Here is a 25,278-nt window from a genome sequence, read left to right as displayed (position 1 = left end):
GGCAGACGTGTTGTGATGCAGCGAGGTACGAGTGCTTCTAAGACTCTTATTGGATCGGATCAAAAGGGTCGGTACTTGGCTGGCAAAGTTTGAGGTCAAGAGTTTGAGATGCCAGTTGAGCGACTTCGTAATGAGATGAGACACATCAGCGAATGTTGTGAGGGTCAAGAGTCGCGAGCATAGCGAGCCCTCTGGGTCCTGTGTCCTCTTCCTTTGGCAGCCCGGTCTCTCCAACTTTTCCACATCACGTCTCCGTCTGCTGTCAGCACCGCGGTCGCTGACTGCACGTACAGTCGTGAGTAAGACGTTTGACATGCAACCCAGCAGCATGCAGCAGCAGCAGCAGCAGCAGCAGAAGCAGAAGCAGCAGCAGGATGCTGCTTGGTCGTGTGGACTGCGCACGCAGTCTCAAGGGCGACGCGCGCGGCGGGCGTGTTTTTCTCTTCCCTCTTGCGCTGCTGCTGCTGCTTCTCTGCCAAATATGCCGCTGATGTTGGTTCCTAAATTCACCATTTTGATTGACGTATATACCAGGCCGCGCCCGGCCGCCGCGTCGCATTCAGGTCACGTGACCGCACGGTAACCTTCAGCCCGCGACAAGAGCAACGCCGCACGCGTTTGATACCTTATACAGCACGGCACACAAGCCTCGTCAACCCACTCGATCATGACTGTGACTTCAAGCTCGCTCGAGCCCTGCCTCCATGGCCTGCTGGATCAAAAGCACTGCACAAGTGAGCAGCAAATCAGATCGAAAATGAACGCCGTCGAAGAACGCTTGACCTCAATCAGGAGACTCAGCATACACGCTACGTTCTGCTGTGTCAGACGTAGCATTACGCGAAGTGTGAGGCCTCGAGCACAGGCAGGAAGGTGATTGGGCCAAGTCACTGAAGGAATGGGAGGAATGGTGTTCGTGCCGTGCTCAAAGCTTCGATTGATTCGACACCAACGATACGACCACCTTGCCACCGCTCCTCTTGTCAGCGTCAGCCAGCAGAGGCTGAAGCATAGGTGATGCCGTGGAAGGATCTAGTCAGCAAGAGGGGGCAGCGAATTGCTGAACCAAGCCATGACTCACAAAGCCTTTCTTAGCTTCATCCAAGCCTTGCAGAACCGTGTCAACAATGGGCACGATTTTGTGCTTCTCGACGAATTTGAGCATATCCCGGAACTCTGCTGCGCTTCCCATCGTCGAACCTGTTTGGTTCGCAGGGCGAAGCATACCCAGCTCAGCATGCAGACGCTCCGAGGCCTTTCTGGCAGACTCACCCAGGATGTCGACGTTCTTCAGCACTTCGCGCATCGTGAACGTCATCTTAGGGACCGCCGTCATTCCAAAACACACAATCTTTCCTCCATTTCTGATGCCAGATTTGGCCGCCTGGGCCGGTATCTCACCACCCGCGCTATCCAGCACCACGTCCAAATAGGGTCTGTCCTTGCTGTGCTCCGCCAACAATTTTCGGATCTGCTCTGGCCACGTGGCATCCTTGTAAATCGCGCCGCCCTTGGCGCCGAGCTCCTTCGCTCGAGCAATCTTCGCATCGCTTCCCCCCGTCACATACACGTTGGCACCAGCAGCGACGGCGAGCTGCAAAGCCAGCAGGGCCACACCTCCACCGATTCCCGTGACCAGCAGATTCTGACCGCTCTGCAGTTGACCTTTGGTGAAGAGGGCCCTGATGGGAGGCAAGGCGCCAGCAGAGGTCATGAAATCGCTCATCAGGGCTGCTTCCGATCCTCCGCTTGTGCCCTATGAACGCGCGCCCCTCCACTCACCTGTATGCAGTCACTCCACCGCAGGGCAAGCATGCTGCTTGCACCGCATCGAGATGGCGGGGTGCATCTGCAACCTGATCTTTACCAACCTGAATGTACTCCGCAAAAGTTCCTGCTCCTGAAGTCGGTTTCGTCGCGCCAAGCAAGCCAAAGCCTTTCCCTCCCAGGTCATTCACCTGTTTGCTCTCTGTGCTGTTCGGCAATTCACCCTCTGGACCAGCTTTATCGGAGGCCCAGCCCCGAGTGGGTACTAGCAGCACAAGACCTTGAGGATGGGTGGGCTTCGAAGCTGCATCTCCCCGGACGATGACTCCCGCTCCATCGCACCCCAAGGTAGAGTCCTTGTAGGTCAAGCCAGGATAAGCGCCCAGCATCGCCCACTCGTCTCTCCTGTTGAAGCCAGCAGCGTGAATCTGGACCAGTACCTGCCCATCCTTGGCATCTGGCACTAGTGCTTCACGCACAGCCGCGAGGTTCCTTTGTCCTTTTTGCTGATCATGAGGCTTCTCTAGGCGCAAAACCTTTTGTGAGGTGCTGTGGCGGCAGGCCAGTGTAGGTCAACAACAGACTGGGTTCGCGAGCCACTGTCGCACGCTGATGCCCTCCTGACTTACGGAATAGACATGGCGAAGCACGGGTGAGGAGGAGTGCAAGAGGCAAAAACGGAACCTCGTGCTTTCAGTGTGAATGTTGCATGAAGCCTCTTTGACGTGCAGCAGGTGTGAGTGGTCTGCGTAGATGGTGATGGATAGGTGATCGCGATCGCACGTCGCCGTGAGTCACAGTCGTGGGTGCAAGGACGAGCAGCCAATGCGAATCACAATGTCCAGGAGCTCGTACCCCGCCAATGCTGCGCACTCAGACCGCAGGCGGCCTGTTTCATGTCCGTTTTGGTGGGCGGTGGAGGATTGGTGGGACACTCGAAATTGGTGACTGGGGCGGGCACACCGCATAACATACGCGCGTCACGCCGCCTACAACAGCAGCAGGTGGAGGGGGAGGGGTCCCTGGCTGCGACCACACAGCTCCACTGCATACCGCCTCCACACCGCTCGGCGACCAAAAAGCTCACCTACAGCATCGTGGACTTTTCACTGTTTGTCCTTCACAGTGACTCGCCGCGTCACACCGATTTGTGAGTCTTCGAAGAGTCAGGCCTGCGTGGTCGCGAAAAGCATTCATGAATGCCACTCTGGCTATGGAGACAAGGCTGGCTCGACGCTGGCAGATTGCCAATCGGATTGTGGGTGTCCAATCTACAATCCCTGAAGGGAAAGAGGCCGCTAGATACGAGACGAAGCAAGAAAGCCCATAGGGAGGTGGGCTCCGAGATGGTGTACAGGCAGAGATGCGGAGTGCGGATAAGTGTATGACGAGAAAGCTAAGCAGAGGAGCGCTTCGGCATTGCTGCTGGCCATCAGCAATCCAGCTCGACGGTCATCAAGTTGATGGAGCGAAAGGGGCAGTCGATGTGTATAGTAGCAGTCGATGTGTAGAGTAGCAATCGTGTGTATAGTAGCAGTCGATGTGTATAGTATGCCACGCACAAGAGCAGCCGCTATCTCTCGGCATCGTCGTTGCGAGCTTGCCAAGGACTCAAAGGCCTCATGCGCCACTTGCTCCTGGTAGAGGTGTTGCCTGCTTCGCTGGAGCTTGCGCTTCGTGTAGAGCCATACTGAGCGCCGTCCTGTGCGTTCGCGTTCAGACTTTCGACACTCTTGCGCTTGGCGGCCAGAGCGGCTGCTCGAGAGGCTGTGGTGTGAGGCCTGGCAGGCAGCGAGGGCAAGGAGTGCGATCTCCGGAGTCGCACAAGAGCCACGAATACAAAAGCGACGGTGAAGACGCCTTGTGCGAGGAGCGATGTTTGGCATGCGTGAGTCCACAGCGGAACAGCGCTGCTAGAAGTCAAGCAAGCTTCCTTTCACTCACCCATGGCCAATACGAACATGGCTTCCGGATACGTATTGGTCGTCCTCTCGTATACGCTGATGAAGACAGTCGGACCAACGACGGTGGTGGCAATCGCACTCAGCACTGCCCACGCTGCGAAGAGTTTGCCGGAATCCGTCTCCCGCTCAAGCAGTGCGAGCGCTAGAGAGCTCATCGCAGCGGGAGCCGCGCCACCAAGACTGGTGACTGCGTTACTGATGAGGAATGGGATTGGGCCTTGGCCAGCTGTAAAGACGATTCCGACGTACCCAGCAAGATACAAGCAGATGCTGAAGAGCGCGAGCCGACGATCGAAGCGCGAGTCGTGCAGCAGGCGAATGTGCTTGGCACGCAAAAGCCAAAGGTCTTCCACTGAGTGGGATGCGCCAGATCCAGTTGCGCCCGCGCCGTGAGCACCGAGCTGAGGTTCTGCGGTGCCCATCCCCGTAGCCTCTGCAAAGTTGGCCGGCAGGTCGGCGTGGCGATCTTCGGCTGCTGCATCATCACCAACGGCGCGGTCACTGTCCCTCTCATCTTGCACATCCAGAATGCGGCCTTCAGCGTCTAGCACTTGGACCGCATTGACGTGATCGTGGGGCAGAGCGATGGAGCGCTTGGGGCGATGCACCAATTTGATTAGCAAAGGAATGATGGCGATGAGAGCAACGACGCGGCAAATGGCTCCAAAGCTGATGTATGCGCCGAGCTGGGCAGGTGCCCAATCAAATCGATACTGCGCATACGAAATCTTTGGGCTCAGAATGCCGATGACGCTCGCCTCCAAGAAGTAGCCCGCCGAGAGCAAGGTGAGGTTCCAATCTCTTTTGCTTTGGCGTATCCTCGAGACCGAAATGTGCGACGCGGAGGCTTCCGGATGAAGACGAGACTCGCGTGGGGTCCATTCCGTGCGCGGAGGCTCGTCCAAGACGAGGCGCATCTTGGGCGCCAGAAGTGCTAGTGGCTGGAATGGCATCAAGAAGATCGGAATTGCCGTTGCGACGACGCGGTTCAGGCGGCGGCGCGCACCTCCCAGCGGACCGCACGCTCGTGTCGTCTGATGCGCGACGTATCGATCATGGGCGCCTGCACGGCCTTCGTCTGCATCAGCTTGTTCGACAAGTCTGCGGAACTCCTTCTGTGCAAGCTCCATCCGCGCCTTGCTCACACTTTCTGGCAGCACAGCAAAGGCGAGAAGAGCGTACAGGACGTGGGCGCCGAGAGCGACGTAGAAAGGCAGGACGAGGTTGTTGGAGTGCGTGCTGATGTTGCCACCCAGCAGTGGGCCGAGGCCGAAGCCGAGGAACATCAGCCCACCAAACACGCTCAGAGCGCGACTCTTGGAGCCGGACGGCGTGGTGTCGGCAATGTAGGCCTGGCAAGCAGCAGCTAGCGTCGCAAAGCCGCCAAAGATTCCAAACACCAATGCACCGACGACCAAAAAGTTGCTGCCCAGCGGTACTTGCTCCAACGGTAATCGTGCCACCGAGATGAAGCAGAGGTCGCTGGCGAGAAAACCAAGGACGCCAAGGCGCAAGACAAGAGTTCTGCCAAATCGGTCTGATAGCGAGCCCCAGAAGCCAGTGGTGATGACTGCTGCGATGCCCATCGCAAGATCCATCCTTAGCTGCAAAGCAGAGAGACCCGACTGCACTGCTGGGATTGTTCTGCAGTGAGCTGAGCTGTTGAGTGGTGCCGTACTGACAAGCTCCACGAGCGAGAGATGCTGCAGGACATTAGGCGAGGGACTCATGTCACCTCTGCCATCCAGACCGAGCTCGTGGCACACCAATTGTGTCAAAATCTCTTGCTTTGGTGCCATGCACAGTCCACCAGCAGTGGCGAGGATGAGCACGACGGGCAGCAACCAAGCTGCAGCTGGTCGTCTGTACCACGGAATGCCGGCCAACCAAGCCAGATGATCATCCATGACCGGTGCTCTCGGTTGAGGCTCAGATGGTCCATACGCAGGATCTGGCGCTCCCGTCCCGTCATTGGTGTCTGACAGCAAAGGCTGCCTCTCCCCTCGTTGGGGCTGAATCGGATCTGACTGCGGCATGGCGCTGGGCTGAGAGAGGGCCCTCGAAGTCGCTGGAGAGTGGCTACTCAAGACTACGGAGCAGTGCTTGGTGGGTGGGGCGAAGAAGGATTCGCACAACCCTCTCATGAAGGATGGGGGCCACCTAGGAAGGTAGGCGAGGCCGATTGGAAGCCAGCAGCTGCATGTACAGGCACTCCCTCACCAGTAAGCATCCACCGCTACTCTCCCCTACTACTGCACGTACATATCACAGGGTCCTCGTTTCCAAGCTGTTTTTGAGAAGAGGCGGTCGAACGCTGTTATCTCCGTGTTCCTGCTGCTGCAGATACGTGAGCGCGTCGTACGCGCCTCGCATTACTCATCAGCCCTGTTGGCCGTGCAGTCAGAGTCGTGGATGTCAGCTACCTTGTCCGCGGCTTGCCGCTCCACCAACTGCTGCCCGCAGAGTGTGAGTGACATAAACGACATGAGCGTATTGTCGAATGCTGTAAAGCCTCCACCAAGGCAAGCGAAGGCTGAGAAGTCTGCGAGTGCGGAGCTGCCATCGATAGTCACGAGTTCTGGCTAGCGCGATCATGCGAATCGCGAATGCTTCGAGAGGTGCGCGCAGTGGATGGTGTCTGTCTGAGTCGCGCTGCTGGTGGTTTACGTACGACTCACGACTTTGTGAGCGCCCTACTCGACAGTGGTCTCAGACTCACCATTGATGCGAGATCACTTAGACGGAACTCAAAGCAGCAGACCTTCAGCTTCGAACTTCGTCCATGCACCACACAATTTCTTACAGCGGGACTCTAGCTGGGGAAGGTCGGGTCATGGTCGACCATCGTCCTGCCTCGCGCTGTGAGCGGTCATCGATAGGTGGCACAACGATGGGAGAATCCCACCTGTGAATTCTATTGCCACCCACACACGTCAAAGAGCAAGAGCTGATTTGATCGGTATTGCAATTAATTCGTATGGGTACATGCCCGCGAAGGCCAGCGGAGTGAGACGGGAAATCGAAATGTATGCACACAAGGCGAAAAATAAAGGGGGTCAAGTAGTTCGTAGATCAAGCGTTCTCGAAGGGGCAATCTTCTTCAGATCGCAGATACTTGCGCGGAATGCGGTACGTGTTTCTGACATTCTCAGCAAGTCCTCATCATAAAGTGAACAGCTCAACGTGCAGAAGTGTGGTGGTGATTTTTCGGTTCGTGTCGATGTGATGTCTGTGCGAAGTGGGCGTCGGAAGGGAACCAAGCTCTGCAATGCGAGTGCTGGGCTGTGCAGGAGCGACCAGAGTACTCTCTGTGTCACCACCTGCAGGGGTATCGGGACGTGGCTGAGGCTCTGCGATCGGTGTTCGAGCAAGCTCTGGTCGGCAACTTGCTGATCGTCGCTATGAAACTTAGCAGTCTAGTACTTGTTGCGTCCGAAGCAGCAAGAGAGGATCAAGGGCACGATGGCAAGTGCAAGAGAGCCAAACGCTGCCCACAGCATCCAAAGAGCGTTGTTGAGGGTGAGCTCTGCTCCGCCAAGGCTCTCGATCGAGTCGCGCGTCTTGACAAGGATGGCGGTGTAGATGGCAGCACCTGCACCGATGCACGCCGCTCCAGCCAGAGCTGTGAGCGCCGCGCAAAGGAACGCGAAGCGGTGCGCCAGGAAGACGACCAAGAAGGTCACACCTGCTAGCACGGTGCCGACAAAAACGAGGTAGAAGGCCGCATGGGAGAAACGACCAAGGTAGCTGCTGTCCGCAAATGTGCCTTGGCTGACGGTCTGGTTGAAAAGGGTTTGGTACTCGGTGGGCAAGTCGGCGTAACTGTGATGCAGGAGCGCGGAACGTCATGTCAAAGCTTGCCTCGTGGTATGCCCCAAGCAAAAGTTCATCCATACTGACATAGTCTCTGCTGGCTGGAAGCGGCCCGCTCCGAAACGGCTGTCCACACAGGCTCGGTTCTGGTCCTCGTTCTGGCCTCCGCAGTAGTTGTAAAGACCCCACTGGTAGGTGTTGCGCAGACCCTGGCTCTGGCCAAGAGGAGACGACTGGTCGCTCGCGTACACGCCAGAGACGCCTCCAGCGGATCCCGCCTGGGCTCGGAGAGTAGCTTCGAAGTTTGTCAGGTCAAGCTCGGCGTAGTAGATGTTGCGAGATACAATGTTCTGAGAGATTTGTCCAATGTTGACACTGCGCAGCGCGACCAGAAGGGGCAGCATGTAAGTGATATGTGGCTTTCGCGCAAGTGGAACGTTCTCATGTGACTCACAGGATGGTCAACACCAGAGCAGCAAATGCCAAGATTTCGCCTGCACCCCATGAAGTGATTATCAAAGCGTCAGAGAGCATGATTGAGCACACATCGGCCACGAGCGAAGTATGATGCGCGTGCCTAGCAGGCGGAGAGAGGGAATGCACGAGCGAGACAGGGGATGCCATGGCTACCTTTCAGTAGAGTATGCTGGACACAGTACTGCGCATGGCTGAAAAGAATCCATCTAGCATGCGCAAAGTGGTGGATGCTGGCCAAACATGGCAACGCCCCGCTTTTTGTCCTGTCGTGATGCTGATGCGAGCTGCGCACGCGACATGCGCAGACCAAGCGTGTGGGTGCGACAGCGCCCCGCTCCTGCTCCCCTGCGACATGAATGTACCGAGGCACTTGGCTTACACGGCGCGAGTACTCACCGATACCGACGCAGAAACCACGACCAGCCATTTTGGCGCGAGCTCAAACGTAGAAAGCAAAAGGTTGGGCAGAGGTTGCTCCCAGTAGAGAGAGGAACGGAGAAGAGTTGTAGTATTCGCGTGGAGGCGGGAGTGCGGCGCGAAGAGGTGCAAGGCTAAGGGAGAGAGTGAGGGAGGGTGCGCGTGAAGGTGCTACCTTGGCTTTATACAGGAAGAGGCGAGAGCGTGGATCTCTTTTTCGCCTGGTGCAGTCCGAGTGCAGCGGAGGACTCCGACATCGTCATTGTGATTCATGAGTCAGAGTCAAAGTGTAGGCCCGCTGCTGATGTATAGCTCAGGGTTGGCAATTGAACGAAGGGCTCAAGCGACATGCACTGCAGGCAGCTGGGCAGCAAGAAGGCAAGGCTATACAGCAGAGCTAGGCTAGAGACGCAGCAACAGCAGCACAGCCCGTCTGCTGTCTCGACGCTTCTCCTGCTGTCTCGCCGATGCTGTGTCGCCCGCTTGTGCATCGCCTCTAGCTGCGCCTCTTGCCGGCCGCATCCGCACGCGACGCTGCTCAGCAAGCGGGGTCTCATTCACATTCGTAATTTGATTCACTCCACTGATCCCTCGCAGCAATTAATCCATTTTCCGCGATGACTTCACCGCGCTGCCCTTCGCTCTTCACACTCGATTGATGCGCATCGACGCTCGGCTCAATGTCCGAACGCATGCATCCGTGGGCTCACCATCCGCATCTCTCAAGCGAGTATCGGCACAAGCCTAACTGTTCTGACTGAGTGCGAGCAAGGCCATTCACGATTCGATTAGCGAAGCATCCAAGCGGTGTTGCCAGGCGTCACGCTTCCGCTTAAACTGCGCCGGGCAGGCCAAAGGGCCAAGGGCCAAGCCAAAGCATCAACGAGCGCAGCTGCCACAGCTCTCAACGTGTGGCTTTCAGAATTGTCTAGCGATCGCTCGCCTTGCCGCCTACTCGCCGACTCTGGGATCGGTGCGTGATGAATTTATGCGGCTTTACGGTACACGCAAATCACGACGCACCCATGCATGCAGCTGCTGTGACTCCGTCTCCGTCGAAGTAGCAACAGCAATCTGGATGTTGCTCTCGCTAGCTCAACGGCCCGCAGGTCTGAAAAGGAAAAGCCATGAGTGACGCAGGCGGCTTCGATGCTCGGTCAATTTCGCTAGCGTGAGGTGAAGCCGGATGAGCTTGACGACAGTCGTGAGTCTGTGCCGAGTCTGCTGGAGAGGCTTCTGTTGCGCAACGCAAAGGGATTTTAGCGCGAAAGCCTGCGAGGTGCTGCAGCAGAAGGGGGTCCGGTGCAGATAACTGCGAGTGAACCACTCACTGCCTGGGGCTGCAACCCCGCATCTCTGCTGTGGTCGCGTCACGATCGAGCAGCAGGCAGCCGTTTGGCGACGCCGTGACGTCAGCGTGCTCTGCCTTGTTGATGCTCGCAGAGCGGTGTGGCCGCGCAGACGCCTGGTCGCTTCCGATTGACCGGTCGACACGCTGCGAATCACTTGTGACTGACGACTGATGAAGGTTGTGGCCGCCGAAATCGTGGACATCACGAATCGCAAAGCACCTCCACTCACAACTCATGGCCTCGCGATGACAACTTCGTGCCGATTTTCTCGTCTTGGCAGGAACGCAATAAGCGGAGGGTGAACAGAGCTTTCCCTATACCCTATAGTTTGTCCGTCATACAATCGTCAGTCTTGATCAGGCACGTGTCGACCACCTTGGACGAAGTCTTATCAGCCTTTGATGAGTGCGCTGGTCATATCCTCGAGCGTACAAGATGGCCAAAGCCTGCCATCACCTCACTCTGGTAGTCCGTCCGCAACAACATCCTCGTCATTTCTGAAGTATGAAAATGATGCGAGCAAAGCAAAGCGACATTTGTTGTGGGTCGGATCAGGAGAGGATACAGATCTTGCTCGCGGCCGTCGGGAAGCCTACTACCCGCTGTTGCATCTCGCGCAATCGCAGCTAGAAACAGCGCACGGTTTAGTGCTCATATCTAGCTCATGGCAGACTATGAATTTGTTCTCCCAACGCACTGGTCGCAGCAATACTGAATCGATCGCGTTCGGCTTCACCCAGTGGCTGCGAGCACGCGCTGAGTCTCGCGACCTGCCTCGTTCCTTCGACCAGCTCGAGAGCCGCCCAGCTTTGCGGCGATATGATCCCCAACTGTGATTGGATCATACAGCGGCGCTTGGCCTTCAGCAATGGTGCTGGGAATGGTGGTAATGAGCGCTTCGGCGTTTCCATCGTGAAAGTAGGCCGCGCTTCGTCTACGCTCGACAGTGCCATTTTCCAAAATGGGTGGTTTGACACGATGCAAAGTGCTGGTCCATCGCTCGTTTGTCCATCGTGCAGTAAGATCGCCCAAATTGATAAGCAGGGCACCTCTCGTGGGCGACACGTCGTGCCAGCTGCCTTGGGCATCTAGGACTTGCAGACCGCGCACTTGGTCCGCCCACAAGACGGTGACTATGCCGAAATCGGTGTGTGCTCCCATGCCCATCAGGTCATCTTTGCCGTCGAGGCGCACCTCAGTGCCTTCGGGCAAGGCATAATTGTTCATGCGTAGCACGTCGATGGAATGGTCTGTGTGCGCTTCAAAAAAGTCTGGTGGAAGGCTGAGGGCGTCGGCAAAGATGCGTGTCATTGTACGAGCAACGCGACCTGCCTCGACGAAGTAGGACTGGACGCGGTGCTTGAACATTGGCGCATGCTCAGTGGACGGCCATACATTCTCCGGGTAATGTTTCGAATCGACGGAGAGATTTGGGAAGTCGCTCTTGGCAAGGCCGACATTGAAAGCTTCGAAAAAGTCCTTCATACGACTCGAAGACTCGTAGCCTAGCGAGAGCGAGAGCGATTCGGACTTTGGAGCCGTGTAGCCACGATTGACTTCGGGAGGTGTGCGATATGCTTTTTTTACTTGCAAATTCAGGCCAAAGAACTCGTCGATGGCCTCGGCCAGACCATTGGTCAGCGCAGTGGGCACACCGTGGCCGATGACTTGGATGAAGCCAACAGTTCGGCACGCTTCGTCGATTGCAGCTGCAACGATGGCTCGTTGTTCCGGCGTGCCGTCTTGCTGCACGTACGCCCCAATGTCAACGACGGGTACTGCGAATGGCATGATGATCAGTGCGGATGGAGCCCAACGCAAACGGAAGATGATGCGCAAAGATCAAAGTTGTAGCCAGCGCTGTGCAACTTTTGTAGGAGGCGGACCCAGAGATAAGGAGCGCCCAAGGGTGGTTCTGCCGCTTAGCAGCATCGCGTTGCCTCAGAGAGTCTCGGCTTATTCAGACATGGGTCGCATCGGGCGCCTTGTCGCTTGAGTGTCGTGACGTCGTTGATCCCGTGGCATTCTAGAGAAGACGAGAGTCGAGTGGCAGATGCACAGATGGCGGCTAGAGGAATCAATCTTGAATGGCGTCGCTAGATTCCAAGTCAGACGTTGCACGTGTGGACCCGTCCTCTTGCGTGTCTAATTCGAAGAATTTGAATCGTGAATTTTGAATCAGAAGAATCATGAATCATCCAAAATCAAAATCGAACAAGTTTTGACGAGTCAAGAGTCAAGAGTCACGTGAGTCAAAGTCCATGATTGTATATGAGTCACGTGATAGTCGATCGATATAATGTGTCGTCATCTAAGGCGCTGCACGCAGTGTGAGTCGCCTCGCAGCATCGATCGCTCAGCCGTCATCAGGGCGTTTGTGCACAGCAGGCTGCATCAGGTGAAAGCGACTCACAACCGTGAAATTTCTTGGCATCATGCTGCAATGAGCGGAATGCACCGCCTCATGCATTGACCGGTGTTGTCGAGCAGGGGCGACAAATTGCCGTTTATAGGTTCACGATCGGGGTGTCATCGGACAATTGGTGCAGGGCAGCTACAGTCTGCTGCGTGGACTAAGGCAGACCGCGGCAGATCAGTTATTCTTCGAAAATATATAGATTCGTGATTGTAGGTCCCGCGCGTAGCCATGCAGACGGCACACACCAGTCAGTCGCCCGGGTGACGTGTGTATGATGTGAGCCAGAGGTGGCGGCGGCAAATCATCAGAAGGGACCATTCACCATTCAGATAATTGCGACTCGCTCACTGACGACTGCCTGGCACGGGTCCCTCTCAATCGCGACCGGAAAGAGTAGGCATAGCGAGTCTTGCTGCATTTCCTCATCTCTACGATCGTCACTTCGAACAGCAGCGTTCTTCGGCTTGTCTACTTCCACCCTCAAAGATCGCTGAAACCATGTCAAAAGCAGCTGCATCGCAATCCGGCCTAGCAGGAGGTACCTCAAAAAGCAACGGTCAAGGTACGCGGGGCGTCTGCTTGTTGGAATTGCCCAGCGTCAGAGCAGAGCAAAGATTCGAGAAGGAAGTGATTCCGCTTGCCACTGGTGAGCCAAATGTTGTGCGGAGTCAGGCCAGCCAAATGGGTGCTCATCACCTCAAATGTGGTGCGTGGGCCCATTCGTCCATCTACTCTTCACAGGCACGCTGCAGCTTCTTGTCCTTACTCTCAACATCGACAGCCCGTACGGTGCTCCTCCTGGTAGCGAGAAGTCTTTGCAAGAGTCAGTGACTGACATGTGCGGAAAGAGGGGTTGCGATCATCTAGCCGCTCACACTGCGAATACGAAATCTTATACCACAGCACCGATATTTGGCTTGTGCTCTCCATCGGCAATGACTTCTCGCTGCCCATCCCATCAACGCAGCGAGTGTTTCCCGACCGCAGCTCGGCATCTTACAACTTTCCCCAACCGGATACTGGAGCCTCCATCCGCATCTACCTCTCTTCGCACGATGCCGCCTCTCATGGGCTCAGAGACGCTTTCGAGGATGTGCTGGCCCAATACTGCGCATTTGCGTCGGATGACAGGTCCGATGCGGGCCAGATCGAGTTGCTAGACGAGCATGGGCAAGTGATGGGCACTCTCGAGGGCTCATACAACTTCAAAGAGGACTCCAGCCTTTCGGCTGTGGGAGCTGAGAAGCAGCCAGTCCTTGTCGATCTCGAAGACCTCTCATCGGCCGCAAATGGCACGGGTAACAAGAAGGACGTGGACGTCCGACCTGCTCCAAGAGAGTTTCAGGACGATTGGCTGCTGAAGGGGGCCAACTACATCTCGAGAGGTATCGTGAACGGATCTACCTTTCTTGGTGGTAAATTGCAAGGCGCGGCCTCTTCTTACGGTGAGTGAAAGGAGACGGCAAATCGCCATCTCGTCGACATGCAGGGGACCTGACTCTCAATGGATCATTTGCGTCGTATCTTGATGGTCAGTGGAACGCACGGCAAAGCCTTCTGCAGATCTCCCACCACCGCATACAGGTGCCCAGCTTTCAGCGGATGGCACGCATTTCGAATCCCTTCCTGGCCAGCCGGTTTCTGGCCTTGAGCGGTCGGGAACCACCGCTTCGACGAGCGGCAACTACACCACTTCGGGAAAGGTCCCTTTGACTTTCAACTCTCACACGCATGCGGCCGCGAAAGGCGCACACAATTGGACGGGCAAAGTGGTCAACGTATCGGCCGCTACTAGTGAGTCAAGGGAGCCAGACACTGCATTGCAGCGTTGTGTCAGTGTGGTCGTCAGAGATACTAACGCCCATTATCCCGTTGACACAGCTAATGCGATCTTGAACAAGGCAGGAGCTCTGGGGTCCAGCATTGGCAAACGCACAGGTATCCAGTCCAAGCCAGGTGGTCCACCTCCTACCGGCTGGAGGGGAGCCATCAACAGAAGCCTGATAGCGGCAAATATGGTGATCGATGGGCTCGAGCAAGGAGCCGAGAGATTAATTACGGATACCGGAGAGGCTACGGGAAAGGTGATTGAGCACAGGTATGGGTCGGAAGCCAAAATTATTGGCGGTCAAGCAGGCAGCATTGGCAAGGGTTGTTTTGCGGTCTACAAAGATATTTCGTGAGTGATCTCGTTAACACATAGAGTGCGCCTGAATGCTAATTCGACATGCTTTCGTATGCTTTGATGCGAACAGTGGCGTGCGTCGCAAATGTCTGCTTCGAGTGGCTGGAGGAACCTTCAAAGCGCGGATGGATGATGGTAGAGAGATCGTAATGGCTGTTGAGCCTGCGGGTGCCCCCGGCAGCACCAGTGGCGCCAGCACTCACAATCCAGCCGGCGGAAGTTCGAGCTCGAGCGCGCCTCCCTTACCCAGCAAAGAGAATCTCCACGCTCCACCTGCCTACTCAGCTCCGGCGCGTGGATCTTACGCTACTGAAAAGGATGTCAAGAAGTAATGCTGGTTGGCATGCATCACGACAATCCTGGCGCGTGATTGGTGTTCACCTGCAGAAATTTTGACAACACTTTCAGAACGCAAACAATTGTGATGCTGGCGCCTGTAGCCCAGGGGGTGGCCGAGTCTCCTCCACCTGATGGATCTGCACGTCTGCAAGTGTTGCTATATATACGAGTGTCAAAGTCTCAGTTTCGCCGCGCGTGTGTAGCCTAGCAGTATCAGGGGGACGCCTCGGATACTGCGTGGCTCCAGGCGGGCGGTAAAGTACGAACCGAACGCCGGGGGTTCGACGCCTGACGGTGGCAAGCGGACGCGCGAACCACTTTCAGACTCGAACGCTCGGTCGACGGTGAATGCTTTTGTACTTTCGAACTGACACCGGCTGACATAGCCACCCATGCGATGTGCGAGCGCATGACCCTGATTTTTGGCTCCATCATTGCGTGATTGATCTTGTTTAGAGATCCATCAGACATGCGCGGTTCACTCTTCGTTTCATTCTGCAGCATCTGGTCCAAATACAAGATCCTCGATGCTCCATCTGCCCCTTGGCGAAGGCGAAAGATCCCATGTCCTGTTGTCCCAGTCAAGCAAGGCGGCATGGGCGATCATGGCTGCATTATCAGTGCAGAGGGATACGCTGAAGCGAGAAAGTGCGAGGCGTGAAGCCGGTGGATTGGGCCATATAGCGCTCATGTGAGCACGCCGAATCATGAACACGTCCAAACTAAGGCACACTCACGGAGGAAAATGTAAGCTGACGTCTTGCCTGCCTATGTCGGCGAGCGAAGAGTGAAGAGCCCGTCTAAGCTCCGCATTGGAAGCCACACCACCAGCGACTATGAGATGTTTGATTTGATCGGGCTGAAGCCCAAAGGGAAGCTCTATGCGAGTGTCGATCAGCTTTGAGCGCGGAAGACGCGTGTGATACGACTTGCCCGATTTGCGCGGCCCCGGTGAGGGTGCGACCACAGATGGGTGCGATGTCTCCGATCGAGCTTCAGACTCGGCATTGTGGCGCAAGTGTTGCGCTTGGACGGCCGAGGAAGCGTTGGCGGCGACACGTGGAGCCAGCGTCATCCGAACCTTATCTGTCAATTGAGCAAACGCGGCTTTTTGGAACGCCCTAGCCAGACCAATCCGCGTGGGCAGAGGAATGCGCGAAGCAAGCGGAGTGCCAGTGTCATCTGACAGTGAGGAGTCCTCGGCAACTTTGACGTGCTCGGCTGCAATAAGCTGATCTAGCCGAGCATGCAGTCCTGAGCTGAGGAGCACAAGCAAGCGGGACGCTGAATGAGCAATCGGTTTCAAAATTTAGCAACATGGGCTTGACTCACTAGCTGAACATGGGCTCGCCTCGACACGAGACGGCCACATCATATTGCGGTATTTCTTTTGCCATGGCTGGATCGTTGGCCAATTCCGCAAGCATCTCGAGCCTCTTGCCTGGGGCCAGATCGCCTGTGACCTTGTCCTCGTCACTGACGTGCAAATCGACAAGTTGTCGGCTGATCTTGTCTGTACAGCGACCGATCGCTTCATCCGCCGTGGTCGCCAGAATCCGAAATTGCTTGGGACCACTACAAAGAACCACCTGAGTGTGACCTCCTGAAAGCAATAAGACGAGGTAAGGAAAAGTGACAGGCCTGCGGTCGAGCTTTGCGCTCGGGTTGGAGTCTCGAGCACCCTGGCCTTCGATGGCTGTGCGTTGAGGCTGAGTAAGGTCATCTGAGGCCAGCAGAGGGCTCAGGGCGTGCGCCACCATGTGATGAGTATAGATGATCGGTATGCCCCAGAGGGAGCTCAGCACTTTTGCGGCGCCCAAGCCTACTGTCAGACAGCCTGGCATGCCGGGCCCTTGAGTGACAGCAATCGCATCCACTTCAGCAGGCGGCCCAACTACAGGACGGCTTTGGCGCGCTTCCTCTGCTGCGTGTACGCGCGAGCTGCTATCAGTGTGTGTCGAATGGCGGGGCTTCCCACTGTCGACCTGAGAGAGCACTCTCTTTGATACACCTTCTTCAAGACACATGCTGATTGCTCGAGGTAAGTTTTTGGAATGTAGATGCGCAGCAGGCAGAGGACTGACTCCTCCCGTCTTGTTGTGCTCCGACTGCTTGAGCACTATAGAAGAAATGATGCGCGCTCTGGGCCGTTCTTGGTTGGGCTTGCCATCGATTTGAGGCGTGAATATTTGAGGCGCAGACAGTCGGGCTGCCGTAACGTAGGATGGTGGAGCGCTCACCAAGGAGGCGCACGAGTCGTCACATGATCTGTTTGGCACGAGGTGGGGTAAGCGGCAGACGGAGCGGAGCGCCTTGTCTCTCATGAGCTTCGTGATGGCGCAGACGCAAAAAGTCGAGCGCGTAGGCATGTTGACTCACGTCTCGATGCCAAGCACCAAATACTGGCCGTCCTGCGTGAGGTTTCGCTTGGACGAGGTGCTGAATGTGCGTGCTGGTGATCGCTTCGCGCATCTCACAAGGCTTGCGAGCGGCTTGGCACAAGGTGTATGCATCTTTGCATCGCATTGATTATGCGAATGATTCCCTTGACTGAGGTCGTAGTGATGATGGCTGCGTTGTCTACCGTTCGTGGCCCCTAAAAGATCTTCCGAGGGCCTCCATCCCGTGCTTGCTCACTTCCGACCGTGCGCTATGCTGGAAGTGAATCCTCCATCCCGCCACGTAGGGATCGCTCGTTACAGTCACGCCAGTCCTAAGGGCTCTAAAGTCTCACAGTAGGAGGGAGTATCGAAAGGCTTGTTTTCAGGTCGCCTAGCAACCTCTGGCAATCGTGGATGATCTGACCGTCGAGCCTCGAAACGAAATCCACGAATGGTCGCGCGGTTTCGCAGCAAATTTGAAATCACGACCTTCGAAGCGCTGGCAGCTCTTTGACACGTGACCGGGGAGTCTGGCGCGTGAGAGCAAATTGCAGCACAACCCCGCATATAAGCTCGAACCTGATGAATGCGCGTACGTGCGGTGTAGGCGCAGCCCCGGCCGATCAGGACGAACCTGAAGCCGGTCCACACCGTTATACCTACCGCACCGATGTGGCGTAGCATACATCTTATGCGACACACTCGTAACTACTAACTGTCACACGACGCTTCTCTGGCTTTCCCTGTGTTGCAAGGTCGTCGCGACAAAGTACCTCGCCGTCTAAAGGGCCAGCCGTAGTCGAAACATTCTGCGCCGCCGAAGTCGAGCGAGCCACACGGCAGCGTCTCAAGATGGATTTATTGCAGTCAGTAGACCCGACCTCGGGTCAGCAAGGCGATCCCTTCAGGCCCTCCTTCTTCGAACTGATAGCTCAAGATCAGCTCCGGGATCTACTCAAGCCAGCTCTGAGGTATGTCCTGGCAGTCCTTGCGCAGAGAAATCCTAGGTACTTGATAAGGGTCGCCAACCGCTTCGATGAGGTGTATGCGCTCGCCATGTTCGCTGTGGAACGACATTACTTGACCACGTGGGGTGAGTTGAGAAAGTAATCGGCCATGGATGGCTGTTCCGTGCAGTGTCGGGAAATCGCTCACCGCTGCTGGCCCCCCTCTCCTCTGTCAGGCTCTTCGTTCGCCGAAAACTTCTATGGTTTGCGCAGAAGGAGGAGACCAGGCTTGTCATCTTCTCGCAGCAAAGCTTTCAGCACAGGTAGTACGCGCACTTCTCTGGCACGCTACGAAAAGCTCCGGTCAAGGGAGATCAATCTGAGTCTGTTCTTGCTAGTGGGTGCGCCGTGGATCAAATCAAAGCTGCATGACTATTGGGAAAGCATCGGAGGTGGCGCTCCCCAAGGCGGGCTGTTCGATGATGAGGATGAGCAAGGAGACAGCGGAGGCGCCGCCAGACGGTTTGCTGGAACAGTGAGTCGAATGCGTGCGCCTCTCGATGCAGCGAGCGGCAGTCCATGCCAGGGTTCTTTTCCTGATACTCTCACTTGGCCCAAAACGCTCAGGCACAAACGAGCCGTACAGAACAATTGAGAGAATTGTTTCGCAAGTGCTTCAGAAGTGGCTATCCTTACGTCGGAGCAGGGTATCAACTTTGGCTCTTGTCATATAACGTGGCCTATCTGTTCGACAGGACACCATACTGGAGGCCCTGGTTGCAAGCGATGCGCGTTGACGTCCGAAGAGTCAGCGCAGAGGACTATGTGAGCTCGATGTACTCTTTGAGCCTGCGCCGTCCGTTGAGCTTGCTGACGTTGCTTATCATCTTCACCTTCCATCCACCTGGCGCAGCCTGCCTCCCCACCCCTGCTACCGCCGGATATGCCAAACCCGCTACGATCACCCATCTCATTCGCTTTAGCCTTGTTGCGCGCGTCACCTTTCATCTTTTTTGAAGCGCTCAAGTATGCTCTCCCCGCTTCCATCTTCTTCTTCAAATTCCTCGAGTGGTGGTACTCGGCGGACAATCCACGTCGAAGACGAGGCGGCTCGCGAGGAGGAGGAGGAGGAGCAGCCGCGAACGGGGGGCCAGCGGGAGCAGATGGAGATTTACCGTTGTTCCCTGGCCCGAAGCCTCTCTTGCCACACCCTCAAGGCTGTCTGTACAAACGCGACCCAGCGTACAAGCAGCCCCTTATCTCCACCACTCGAGCGGCACCCACACGCAAGGTCGATAAAGACGGTCGACGGGTCCTCAAAGAGACCAAGGATGTCCTGCTGCACAACGCCTGTCCTCTTTGTGGAAGCACGCCCATCAACAATCCTTGCGTGCTGCCTACCGGCTACGCCCTCTGCTATACTTGCGCTCATGGCTATGTCGACGAGCACTCAAGATGTCCAGTCACTCTTGTCGAAATTTCTGGTGGCACGGCTGACCTCAGGAGGGTCCTTGGCTGAATGCATACATCATCACAGCCTCGAAGGGCAGCACGACCACAACACCCAATGCGAATCAAGTGTGCGCTGAACCACTGGGACTGGCCTTCGAAATGTACATTGCGCGTATTGATGAGGCAAGTGACGGGGTTCGTGGAGCGAATCAGGTTGTATGATACAGGTGTGCGAGAGGCTTTTCCTTTTTAATCAAGACTATTTACAGAGAATGGTCAAAGCCAATCAATCCTCCGTGGCCGTGCGCGTGGAACGGGCGCGGATGCGAGGTCCGTAGCGGACAAAGAGCAAACCTCCGAAAGAGAGAAGAATGCTGAGTCCGCCCAGAATGGAGAAGACGATCTGCACGCTCCATACCAGCATCCATTGTCTCAAGAAGAGCGGAAAAGCAGCGCCGAGCAGCGATCTGGAGAAGGTGGCTGCCGCCATGGCCGAAGCGGCGACTGGAGCGTACGCGTCGCCCAAGTAGGACAACCACGAGTTGAAGACGACTTGCATGCCGAAAGCGAAGATGACCAACGCGATGCAAGGGACCGCCCAGTGGATGTCGAGACTGCCGACCAGCCTGTCGTAGGGTGCCGTCCAGCCAAAGACGAAGAGACCGACTGGCACGAAGAAACTGGCCCAAGTTGCAGGACCGATTCGCGACTCTGGCGTCACCTCTCCCGCATCGTATTGGCGTTTATAAGACTTGTCTTGTAGCCAGCATCCGATCAGGCCGGCCCCAAGGCAGAAACCGCCGAGCACTGAAGAGTTTGGATGGCCCAACGTTGGTCAGAATAGGTATGGAGACCGTGGCAAGGTGAAGACTCACGTGTGAGGAAAACGGTAGATGCATACTCTGGACTTCTACCCCTAATATCTTGCCAGACGAGAGGGAAAGCTGCGATAATGCCGTAGAGTAAACCATACAGCAGCCTATGAAGAACGGGAACTTCAAGTCAGTCCAACGGACAAATCATCGTGTTTGTCGAACTACTCACGCGGTGTAGATGCACACGATGCCAACGATGGGCTCGGTGAAGAGCAACACGAAAGGCATGGACAGAGCCGTCTTGTAGCGCTGCATCAGCGAAGGGCCGCCTAGCTCTCTATTGCTCCTGTCCCCGGTAGATCGAGTCATTTTGCCCTCCTCGCAAAGTTTCTCTACCTCCTTTTCGTGCTCCTTCTGTCGTTGCTCGAGCTGCTTGCGGGCGATGGTGACTCGATGCGATTCGGGCACGGTGGTAGCGTAGAGCACCAAAGTCGCAAAGGAAAAGAAGGGCAGCACGGCAAGGTTCCATCGCCAAGACGCTTGGTTGAGGAAGGTACCGACGAGTGGACCAAGAGTTGGACCGCCGAAAGAGACAATGCCTGACAGGTGACACGGTGGGGGGCGAAGATCAGTGACTGCATGGCAAGATGCTGACGTCGCGTCTCCCACACTCACGGTACATGGTCAAATATCTCAAACGGTCACGCACTCGTACCATATCGGAAATGGATGCTGCGACATTGTTGAGAGCCGACGAGCCCATGCAGCCGCCGATGAAGCGCATAGCGAGCAGGACTTCGATGTCAGGTGCGACGCACGCAACGATGTTGGCGATGGTGAGGAGAGCGAAAGAGACGAGATAGACTGGACGACGACCGACGACTTCGCTTGTGGGACCGAAAAGCAAGGGACCGACTGCGAAGCCGAGCACCCACAGGGATGTGCCGGAGGTGGCGAGCGGTCTTGACAAGCCCCACTCCCGCTCGACGGTGATGGCGGATGCCGCGTATGACGAAGAACCGTACGTCGTCGACAAGATCATCAAGCAGTATACGGCGGTGGCCCAGCATTTGAATTTCAGGGTCCACTTCAAAGGATCCGTACCTTCTGCCAGCTCGGTCACCAACGGCGTTCGAGATGGTGTGATAGGATCGGAGTTGGGTGATGAGGAACCAGCACCGTAGGCTCCCAAAGTATCGTTGTAGTTGTTGGATTGGTTGCACGCCGCCATGCGCTCGCCGACCGATCCAACGCTGAGCATCGTCGCCGCCGATCCCCTCCTCGCCCCGGAAGTCGAATTCTTGAAAGCCAGCAGCGTCCCGTCTGCTTTCTTGAGCTCGTCTTCATCCAGGCCTGCTCCTTTTTCCAAGTCCTTGGAAGTGGGGCTTGCTGTTGCGGTCGCTGTCAAACTCTCCTTGTCATCTGGAGATGGTTGACGTGTGATGGGCAAAGGAGCGAAGGAGACAGAAGATGATTGGTTGGACGGCTTTCGGCTTCGGTCATCTGGAGAAGTGAGAAGACCGCCGCTTTCGCTACTTGCGGAGCTCGCGTCCGGCTGTGATGGCCTCCGCTCATCTCGATAGGAGGCGGATCTGCTTTCGTCATTGAGTTGGCTGAGTGGCGCAAGACCGTGGGGCAGCTTCATACGTGGTGGTGCAGAGGTGTTGCGGAGTCTAGCTGGCTTTGGTGTCGCTGGAGGCGAAGCAGAGTCATACGCCTGGCCGGGTGTAGGATCCATCGTGAGCAAGCTGCGCGGCGATTTGTCGCGACGGTACTAAAGTGTGCTTTGTCGTCGTCGAGCTTCTGAATCTGCTCATCGAACAACTTGGATAATTGTACGGTTGCTCTCGTGTGAGTGGCAGAGTGTGTCGAGTTGGAGACCTTTACCACTCCCAGCTGACGTGTGAGGGCTGGACTAGGCAGTATCGCATCGTGCCATCTGTATATGTACACACGTCTGCTTGGGCCCGCACGTCCTGTTCGACTCAGCGCAATCACATACCTTCTCGTCTTTCGACCTGGCTGTGCTCTTGGCCGAAATTCTGCTTGACCGGCGGCATTGGCTTGGGCGCTTTCATTCAGTCTTGAGTTGGGTGACAAAGTGGCAGGCAAAGTGCTCCTGCAGTGCCATTCACTGCACTCAGACATGCGTACACGTTCGACAGCACATCATTAACCTTTGCCAAGAGGCAACCGAGAGACGGAGGAATCAGTGGAGCTACCTCCTTTCAATATCGCTACCGCCAAGTCGACGCTACCGCAATTTAATTTGAGCCTATGGAGGGGCGCGTGCAAATGAAGGGAGAGCTTTTGTGCCTTGCGGTGCGAAATCAGGATGGTCGTCACCATTTGGTGGCTTATCTTGAATGACCTCAGCGCTGCAAATTAACTAAAAGCGCTGCTGCCGGTGTTTGGAACTCGCGACTGCTTGCAGCTAGGGCTGTGAGGAGAGCGCTTAGATTGGCCTCTGGGCAGAGCAGATTAGGCCCAGTGACGTGCATTTTGCCGGTCGTGCATGCTATGCTAGCGCAAGTCGTAGTCACGAGTTTTGAACGGTGAATCCATGCAGCAGCATCTGCTAGCTGCACCTTGCGAACTGTGTACCGATAAACGCCGGTGACGCAAGAGACGCCACATGCACATGCAGGAATAGAAGCTGCAATTAAGTCGTCAGCAGCAATCGTGAATTCAGATCGAGGTGCGATTTTGCGCTTAATTGCAGGAGAGGTTCGACATACTTTGTTCGAGACTCGCAACTTTACTCGTGACTCGTGACTCTAGATCTGCTGCTGCTGGTGTGGAATCAATGAATGTTATCTCTTCGATTCGCCGGAACATCGCAAAGTCAATTCACGAAGCTGATGAGATCGTCCCTGATAACATGCGTGAATCTTTGGTTCTTTGGCGCTGCTATGGCTTGCAAAAGTGGAGATAAGAGGCGATTCTTTTGGTGCGTCGCTATATGCTGCTCGCAAATCATGGCTATCACGTTCACCTCGTCTCGAGCGGGGCCCGACGAATGATGCGCATGGCGTCGCAAGCCAAATGGGCACGCTCGACGCTCAACACGCCCTCGCAGACACTCATCAGATTTTGCTCACCTCACACTGCCCCCTCCTGCAACGCGCGGCAAAATGCACTTCTTAGCGCTGACTCGGCAAAGAGCTAAATTGGCACGACACTCATGTCGACAATCTTCTGGGCTTGACCATGCAACACTCGGTATGCGACCTGCGAAGTGTTTGAGTAGCTCCTGCACCCAGGTACCTGCTGCTTACGGATTGCGCGCGACCCATGTTGCTCAGCCAGGCTCCGACTACTGCATGTCGGACACGCCCAATCCTGATTCTCACTCGTGACTCTGGTTCCTCATGGGCGGCGCAAAGCATAGCATCGTTGCTCTTTCAACAGCAAAAAAAAAAAGGCAACACCTCCAACCCGCGGCACAGCGGCTGGTGCGGCCGGCTGATGAGCTGATGATCCCTGGATGACATGACACCCATCAACAAAAGGCCGGTGGGTGCGGTTATTTGGTGCCGCATTTGGGCGATATGAAAGCTGATCGAGGTCTTGGCAGCGAGCATGCAGCACATGTCATGACCGTGCACCCTGCTCGCTCTACAACAACATCATCCCTGCATCGTCGACTGATGGGTCTCGAAGAGGGTGCACAGAGCACAAGCGCTTATTGTGCAGCAGCAGCAGCAGCGAAGTCGCCGCGCGCGCAGCAGTCAAAGTCGGATGAGATATTCCATGCTTGGCGTGCGTGTCTTGGCGCTTCTTGCTTTAGCGCGACAGCACCGCTCCCAAGCCACAACTTTAGCCCGCCCTCGTGCTTGCTCACTGTTGCAGTTTCCCAAACCTCGCTTAGGCGCGCGGGTGTGAAAGTGCGCTAGACTCGCATCGTCTCGGTCTGATCTCGCTGCATCGCGGCGCGTGAACGGTCGCGCGACGCTTCTGCTGGAGATCTCACGTGTCGCATTCACGCCTTGCTTGCTTCCTTGTCCCGTGCTGCTGCTGTTGACCGGCTGCGATAGACTTGCGCGGGTCTACGCCAGCAGCAGCTAGCTGAGCAAGCGATGTTCACAGCACAGACAGCACCGGCCGTTGCTATGTAGGGTCCCCACAACTTTGATTGCACAGCATCGAGTAGTACGCCAAGGCTCAATCTGATCACGGAGAAAGCATAGAGATAGCTTCCGAAACGACTTCGCCTCGATCTCGATCGACTCGGCTACCAGCAGTTCTCGGCGCATCCACCTCGTGTTGCTGTTGCCATGGCTGCTCAAACATCGATGCGGATGGCACAGTCTGCCAGCCGAGAGTGCTTAGATCGCACGCACGGAACACCATTTGCCATGGATGTCGCCAATTTCGTTCGTGATGCGATGCGCTCTTGCATTGCTCTTGGAAATGTCGAGGACTTGCCTGTACAGTCTCTACGCATCTCGCATCGCTCAGAGCGAATTTGCCTCGCAGGCAGCTCACCCGGCCTTTCCATTCTGAGCCAAGGCGGCACCTCGCGCTAGCTGCTCGATTTCGTCTTAGCATTGGACTCAACGCTCCGTGGCCAGGGTTCCCTAGCACCGCTTGCTCGAGGAAGGGCCTTGCTGAATGTACACGATGAAGGGAGTGCGTGTTCGGTCGAGGTTAGTGCGAGACTCCATCCAGTTGCTCGCAGCGGCGTGACCCGCGCACCTCGCATGGCACGGCGAACCTTATGCAGTGAACCGTACTTAGCGCCCTGAAGATTCCCGAACTAGCGTTCTTGACTTGCACGCCGAGGATAGTCTTCACCACAGAAACACCTGCGACAATTCTTGTCGAGCGTGGCATCCGACACGATTGAAGGGTATTGAATTGCATTGGCATGTCGCTGCAGTAAGCTCCATGCAGCGACGACGTGTGACCCCACTTTCCAACGGCTGGGTAACGCCGCGTTGGCCACAG

General features: G+C 56.1%; 8 protein-coding genes across 8 annotated transcripts; 2 read left to right on the top strand and 6 right to left on the bottom strand.

Moving 5' to 3' along the window:
• Positions 1 to 673: 673 nt before the first annotated feature.
• IE81DRAFT_320236 (NAD(P)-binding protein) lies at positions 674 to 2,687 on the bottom strand. The gene is made up of 5 exons (XM_025512958.1): positions 2,397 to 2,687; positions 1,783 to 2,316; positions 1,273 to 1,682; positions 1,082 to 1,200; positions 674 to 1,003 (listed from the first exon to the last, which is right to left on the bottom strand). Exons 1-5 carry the CDS (start codon positions 2,405 to 2,407, stop codon positions 926 to 928), a joined length of 1,152 nt encoding a protein of 383 aa, XP_025372632.1. The 5' UTR covers positions 2,408 to 2,687; the 3' UTR covers positions 674 to 925.
• A 286-nt stretch (positions 2,688 to 2,973) lies between these two features.
• Positions 2,974 to 5,903, bottom strand: IE81DRAFT_320235 (hypothetical protein). Its single transcript, XM_025512957.1, has 2 exons — positions 3,712 to 5,903; positions 2,974 to 3,627 (listed from the first exon to the last, which is right to left on the bottom strand). Exons 1-2 carry the CDS (start codon positions 5,636 to 5,638, stop codon positions 3,341 to 3,343), a joined length of 2,214 nt encoding a protein of 737 aa, XP_025372631.1. The 5' UTR covers positions 5,639 to 5,903; the 3' UTR covers positions 2,974 to 3,340.
• A 769-nt stretch (positions 5,904 to 6,672) lies between these two features.
• Positions 6,673 to 8,556, bottom strand: IE81DRAFT_320233 (hypothetical protein). Its single transcript, XM_025512956.1, has 3 exons — positions 7,999 to 8,556; positions 7,632 to 7,919; positions 6,673 to 7,553 (listed from the first exon to the last, which is right to left on the bottom strand). Exons 1-3 carry the CDS (start codon positions 8,166 to 8,168, stop codon positions 7,148 to 7,150), a joined length of 864 nt encoding a protein of 287 aa, XP_025372630.1. The 5' UTR covers positions 8,169 to 8,556; the 3' UTR covers positions 6,673 to 7,147.
• Positions 8,557 to 10,522: 1,966 nt separating this feature from the next.
• IE81DRAFT_328050 (Clavaminate synthase-like protein) lies at positions 10,523 to 11,581 on the bottom strand (the record flags this gene model as incomplete). Its single annotated transcript, XM_025515093.1, has 1 exon — positions 10,523 to 11,581. One exon carries the CDS (start codon positions 11,579 to 11,581, stop codon positions 10,523 to 10,525), a length of 1,059 nt encoding a protein of 352 aa, XP_025372629.1.
• An 868-nt stretch (positions 11,582 to 12,449) lies between these two features.
• IE81DRAFT_297551 (hypothetical protein) lies at positions 12,450 to 15,068 on the top strand. Its single transcript, XM_025512160.1, has 6 exons — positions 12,450 to 12,855; positions 12,951 to 13,032; positions 13,113 to 13,654; positions 13,746 to 14,003; positions 14,091 to 14,388; positions 14,465 to 15,068. The coding sequence occupies exons 1-6, from the start codon at positions 12,708 to 12,710 to the stop codon at positions 14,724 to 14,726; spliced, it is 1,590 nt and encodes a 529-aa protein (XP_025372628.1). The 5' UTR covers positions 12,450 to 12,707; the 3' UTR covers positions 14,727 to 15,068.
• On the bottom strand, positions 15,007 to 17,643 carry IE81DRAFT_191845 (hypothetical protein). The gene is made up of 4 exons (XM_025510807.1): positions 17,113 to 17,643; positions 16,066 to 17,001; positions 15,471 to 15,992; positions 15,007 to 15,368 (listed from the first exon to the last, which is right to left on the bottom strand). The coding sequence occupies exons 1-4, from the start codon at positions 17,244 to 17,246 to the stop codon at positions 15,224 to 15,226; spliced, it is 1,737 nt and encodes a 578-aa protein (XP_025372627.1). The 5' UTR covers positions 17,247 to 17,643; the 3' UTR covers positions 15,007 to 15,223.
• An 83-nt stretch (positions 17,644 to 17,726) lies between these two features.
• IE81DRAFT_191738 (hypothetical protein) lies at positions 17,727 to 19,690 on the top strand. The gene is made up of 4 exons (XM_025510806.1): positions 17,727 to 18,207; positions 18,298 to 18,596; positions 18,689 to 18,886; positions 18,975 to 19,690. Exons 1-4 carry the CDS (start codon positions 17,967 to 17,969, stop codon positions 19,578 to 19,580), a joined length of 1,344 nt encoding a protein of 447 aa, XP_025372626.1. The 5' UTR covers positions 17,727 to 17,966; the 3' UTR covers positions 19,581 to 19,690.
• A 136-nt stretch (positions 19,691 to 19,826) lies between these two features.
• Positions 19,827 to 21,427, bottom strand: IE81DRAFT_282731 (MFS general substrate transporter; the record flags this gene model as incomplete). The annotated part of the gene is made up of 4 exons (XM_025511543.1): positions 19,827 to 20,320; positions 20,389 to 20,492; positions 20,558 to 20,927; positions 21,004 to 21,427. Coding segments are annotated over 4 exons (1,392 nt in total), but the record flags the coding sequence as incomplete, so codon positions are not given.
• Between the last annotated feature and the right edge of the window lie 3,851 nt (positions 21,428 to 25,278).

The sequence above is a fragment of the Ceraceosorus guamensis genome, assembly GCF_003144195.1.
Source record: "Ceraceosorus guamensis strain MCA 4658 unplaced genomic scaffold IE81scaffold_5, whole genome shotgun sequence".
NCBI lineage: Eukaryota > Fungi > Basidiomycota > Exobasidiomycetes > Ceraceosorales > Ceraceosoraceae > Ceraceosorus > Ceraceosorus guamensis.
The sequence above is the reverse complement of the archived record's forward strand: the minus strand, read 5'-3'. Positions and strand labels throughout refer to the sequence as shown.

Excerpts from the sequence above, each read along its gene's own strand:
- IE81DRAFT_320236 (XM_025512958.1), bottom strand. Across the intron at positions 1,201-1,272 it reads GAAGAACGTCGACATCCTGG|GTTCGACGATGGGAAGCGCA; the intron begins GTGAGTCTGCCA and ends CGAACCAAACAG. Across the intron at positions 1,004-1,081 it reads ATGAAGCTAAGAAAGGCTTT|CCTCTGCTGGCTGACGCTGA; the intron begins GTGAGTCATGGC and ends CCTATGCTTCAG.
- IE81DRAFT_320235 (XM_025512957.1), bottom strand. The coding sequence starts at position 5,638 with ATGGATGATCATCTGGCTTGGTTGGCCGGCATTCCGTGGTACAGACGA. Across the intron at positions 3,628-3,711 it reads CATGTTCGTATTGGCCATGG|GCGTCTTCACCGTCGCTTTT; the intron begins GTGAGTGAAAGG and ends TCCTCGCACAAG.
- IE81DRAFT_320233 (XM_025512956.1), bottom strand. The coding sequence starts at position 8,168 with ATGGCATCCCCTGTCTCGCTCGTGCATTCCCTCTCTCCGCCTGCTAGG. Across the intron at positions 7,920-7,998 it reads GCTCTGGTGTTGACCATCCT|TGTCAACATTGGACAAATCT; the intron begins GTGAGTCACATG and ends CGCGCTGCGCAG. Across the intron at positions 7,554-7,631 it reads TTCCAGCCAGCAGAGACTAT|TTACGCCGACTTGCCCACCG; the intron begins GTCAGTATGGAT and ends CCTGCATCACAG.
- IE81DRAFT_297551 (XM_025512160.1), top strand. The coding sequence starts at position 12,708 with ATGTCAAAAGCAGCTGCATCGCAATCCGGCCTAGCAGGAGGTACCTCA. Across the intron at positions 13,033-13,112 it reads AGCGAGAAGTCTTTGCAAGA|CACCGATATTTGGCTTGTGC; the intron begins GTCAGTGACTGA and ends CTTATACCACAG. Across the intron at positions 14,389-14,464 it reads GCGGTCTACAAAGATATTTC|TGGCGTGCGTCGCAAATGTC; the intron begins GTGAGTGATCTC and ends TGATGCGAACAG.
- IE81DRAFT_191845 (XM_025510807.1), bottom strand. The coding sequence starts at position 17,246 with ATGCATACACCTTGTGCCAAGCCGCTCGCAAGCCTTGTGAGATGCGCG. Across the intron at positions 15,993-16,065 it reads GGCGAGCCCATGTTCAGCTA|CTCAGGACTGCATGCTCGGC; the intron begins GTGAGTCAAGCC and ends TGTGCTCCTCAG. Across the intron at positions 15,369-15,470 it reads GTCAGCTTACATTTTCCTCC|CGTATCCCTCTGCACTGATA; the intron begins GTGAGTGTGCCT and ends TTCTCGCTTCAG.
- IE81DRAFT_191738 (XM_025510806.1), top strand. The coding sequence starts at position 17,967 with ATGGATTTATTGCAGTCAGTAGACCCGACCTCGGGTCAGCAAGGCGAT. Across the intron at positions 18,597-18,688 it reads CCAGACGGTTTGCTGGAACA|GCACAAACGAGCCGTACAGA; the intron begins GTGAGTCGAATG and ends CAAAACGCTCAG. Across the intron at positions 18,887-18,974 it reads GAGTCAGCGCAGAGGACTAT|CCTGCCTCCCCACCCCTGCT; the intron begins GTGAGCTCGATG and ends CACCTGGCGCAG.